This window comes from Peromyscus leucopus, chromosome 1, assembly GCF_004664715.2.
Source record: "Peromyscus leucopus breed LL Stock chromosome 1, UCI_PerLeu_2.1, whole genome shotgun sequence".
NCBI classification, from domain to species: Eukaryota; Metazoa; Chordata; class Mammalia; order Rodentia; family Cricetidae; genus Peromyscus; species Peromyscus leucopus.
In genome coordinates this window covers 98,306,220-98,309,726 of record NC_051063.1, presented here as the reverse complement: position 1 = coordinate 98,309,726, position 3,507 = coordinate 98,306,220, and the positions used below count along the sequence as shown (strand labels likewise).

General features: G+C 38.2%; 1 protein-coding gene across 1 annotated transcript; it reads left to right on the top strand.

Moving 5' to 3' along the window:
• Positions 1–465: 465 nt before the first annotated feature.
• On the top strand, positions 466–1,431 carry LOC114710268 (olfactory receptor 10A5-like). Its single transcript, XM_028894372.1, has one exon. The coding sequence runs from the start codon at positions 469–471 to the stop codon at positions 1,429–1,431; it is 963 nt and encodes a 320-aa protein (XP_028750205.1). The 5' UTR covers positions 466–468.
• Positions 1,432–3,507: the final 2,076 nt, after the last annotated feature.

Here is a 3,507-nt window from a genome sequence, read left to right as displayed (position 1 = left end):
CATCTAGGTTGTTTCCAGGTTCTGGCTATTACAAAAATGCTGATATGAACATAGCTGAGCAAGTGCCCTTGTGCTATGATTGAGCATTCCTTGTGAATATGATCAAGAATGGTATAGCTGGATCTTGGGGGAAATTTATTCCCAATTTTCTGAGAAAGCACCATACTGATTTCCAAAGTGGTTGTACAAGCTTGAATTCCCACCAGCAGTTTCATAAAATTTATAAATTTGTTTTATAAAGTGAATAATTTTTCAAAAGAATAAAATAAAGGAAATGATTACCAGTATCAGAGTTCTGGTGTTTGGTCTATATCCTTGTCTTTGTTTTTAGGCAGCACAAGGTCCTTTTTTTCTTTCAACAGATCTAATTTTAGCTCTTTCCCTGACAATTATCAGGAGTCTGAAAAACAAATCCAGAATCTGATTTGTACAATCAAGAATCTATGTCTATGAGCGCATGTGGTATTTATGTCCATGCTCATGGATGCAGGAAACTGGTCAAGAGTAACTGAGTTTGTCCTCATCAGCTTCTCTTCCCTGCCTACTGAAATACAGACCTTGCTCTTCCTGGCATTTCTAGCCATCTACCTGATCACTCTGCTGGGAAACAGCCTCATCATTCTGGTAACCTTGGCTGATCCCATGCTGCAAAGCCCAATGTACTTCTTCCTCAGGAACTTGTCTATTTTAGAGATTGGCTTCAACCTGGTTATTGTGCCCAAAATGTTGGGGACCTTGATTGCCCAGGACACAAGCATCTCCTTCCTTGGCTGTGCCATTCAGATGTATTTCTTCTTCTTCTTTGGAGTGGCTGAATGCTTCCTCCTGGCCACCATGGCATATGACCGCTATGTAGCCATCTGCAGTCCCTTGCACTACCCAGTCATCATGAACCAAGGGACACGTGCCAAACTGGCTGCTGCCTCCTGGTTTCCAGGATTCCCTGTAGCCACTGTGCAGACCACATGGCTCTTCAGTTTTCCATTCTGTGCCACCAACAAGGTGAACCACTTCTTCTGTGACAGCCCACCTGTGCTGAGGCTGGTCTGTGCAGACACAGCTCAGTTTGAGGTCTATGCCATTGTTGGCACCATTCTGGTCGTCATGATACCCTGCCTGCTGATCCTATGTTCCTACACTCGCATTGCTGCTTCCATCCTCAAGATTCCATCAGCCAAAGGGAAACACAAAGCCTTCTCCACCTGCTCCTCACATCTCCTCGTTGTCTCTCTTTTCTATGTGTCTTCGAGCCTCACTTACTTTAGGCCTAAATCAAACAATTCCCCTGAAAGTAAGAAATTATTATCGTTGTCCTACACTGTTGTGACTCCCATGTTGAATCCAATCATCTATAGCCTGAGAAATAATGAGGTGAAGAATGCTCTCAGTCGGACCTTCCACAAGGCCCTGGCCCTCAGAAACCATATCTGATAAATACCCTCTCTCCTCTTTAAATGTCCACTGGAGTGACACCCACTTGTTAAATGGCTGTTAGAAAGCTCAGTAGAGACAAAAGAGCAAGGAGGTCATTGAGATTCATCTGTACTTCTCTGCCTTCCCATTGTGTGAACTTTGTTTTCTCATCAGTGTAATCTGTATTTTTAGTACTCTGTTGCCAATTTCCTCAAGGTATTTATTTTGTGAATATGCATGAAAGTGACCTACACTGTGAACTGTGTGGAGCTCCTTCTAATGTGTGCTTGGGATCATATACCAGAAAATACAGTCAAAACCATCAAAAGTCATCCTGGCCCTTTATTTGGCTTTAGACTAGTTTGGTTCCAGGTGTGAAGAAGCATCCCTATTCTTCTACTGTATGATTCTTTTGTTCTTTCCTTTTATTTTACTTCCCCCTTAGGTAGGCAGTTTGGGACCTCAAACAAAGGAAGGTCAACTACTAATCCACATACATATTTACATAACCTCAGTAGTCACATTGACTCTTTCCTCAGGCTATTTTGGCCAGGTGGAATAAGCCTAGTTTACAGTTCTCCCAATTTCATTTTCAGGCTTTAAACCTTTGTTTAAAAACAGCTGCAAATTTTCCCATACTATCTATTGTGATATTGTCCTTTGCAAGGCTTTCCTGGACCTTTGCAGACTCCAGTACAAGTCTTTCTATGAACACTATTGTGTTGAGCTTAGTGACTTTGCATTTCAAAGTTAGGTGCATTGTCAGCATGAAAAGACAAAAGGCCATCACAAATGAGTAAGTTAATCAATATTGAGGAGTTCAAATAAAGTCACTGAGAAGAGCAAATTAATTTTATGGCTGAGGAAAGTAAAACCAAAAGATATTTAAACAAATATAACTGGGAAACAATTCTAAAACCCAAGTGTTTGAATATTAGTTTTATTATTTTTCAGTGCCATATAATATATAGAAATTATTTAGTTCAGAGTCACTGAAAAACAGTATTTTATAAGGGTAGATTGGAAGAGAAATGGGTGGGCAAGAGTACATTTGAAAAAGACTTAAAGAGCATACATTTAAAACACACTTCACATTAGGAAAAATACAGCTGTATTTATAAAAAATTCAAAAACAAAGAGCTTCACACCAAACCATGTTGATCAGACTTCTTTTGGAGCATCTTTCACGTAATACACACATGGATAAATTAGAAAATTTATACAAAGATAATCACACTCCTTGCACGCCTTAAGACTGTAAGCATTCAAGTGAAGAGAGGAACAATGCTTGTAAACGAGAATTTACATGAAATGTTCACATAAACCAGTCAAGCTCATTTGTGTTATTATAAGCCAGAAGACTCCTACCCTCAGAGTGCAGGTGAACACAGCCTGAAAGCCATCACAATGTGTTATAAGTCAATATACTGTGAAATAGTTATTTAGAACATACTGAGGAAATATATGTTCAAGTAAAGAGACCACAAAACACCATACTAGACATGAGTGTTCTAGAAGATAAGGCTGCAGAGTATAAAACTAGACAATAAGGGCCAGATGGAGAAGGATTCAAAATGGCCTAGTTATTTTCCTTCATCCTTTAAATACAAGTTCACTTCCTCAACCATTCTGTCTTCTTCACCTTGTTGGTAGCAATCAATTGTTTTCTGAGGCTATTAAGATCCGTGAACTTATTATAAATATTTTGTTTCAATAATCTTAAATAAATATTCAAGAATATTCTGCTAATATCTTCTCTTTTGAAAACTTGACAAGATTTTGTTCCCTACATTTTACTTGGTGTTTATAACTTGGGGGAATAGTAAATGTCTTCATGACAAAAGAAAAAGAGAGGGATTATTACTATCTCTAAAAATGTGACTGAATAACAAAAAAATGAACATTTCATAGTATTCTTTTCCAAGGTCAAGTTATAATTAATGGGTATAATTAATAGAGGACTATTTTAAATAAGTCATTCATTTTTAGGTACTCTTCTACATCCAACACTATGGAGAAATAGATTCATCATCAATGTTCTTATTCCTTGGAACTGGGTGATGAATCTAGGCAAATTACACACTCACAATGGAT

Bases quoted from the DNA above. Each gene is read 5' to 3' on its own strand.
- LOC114710268 (XM_028894372.1), top strand. From the start codon at position 469: ATGTCCATGCTCATGGATGCAGGAAACTGGTCAAGAGTAACTGAGTTT.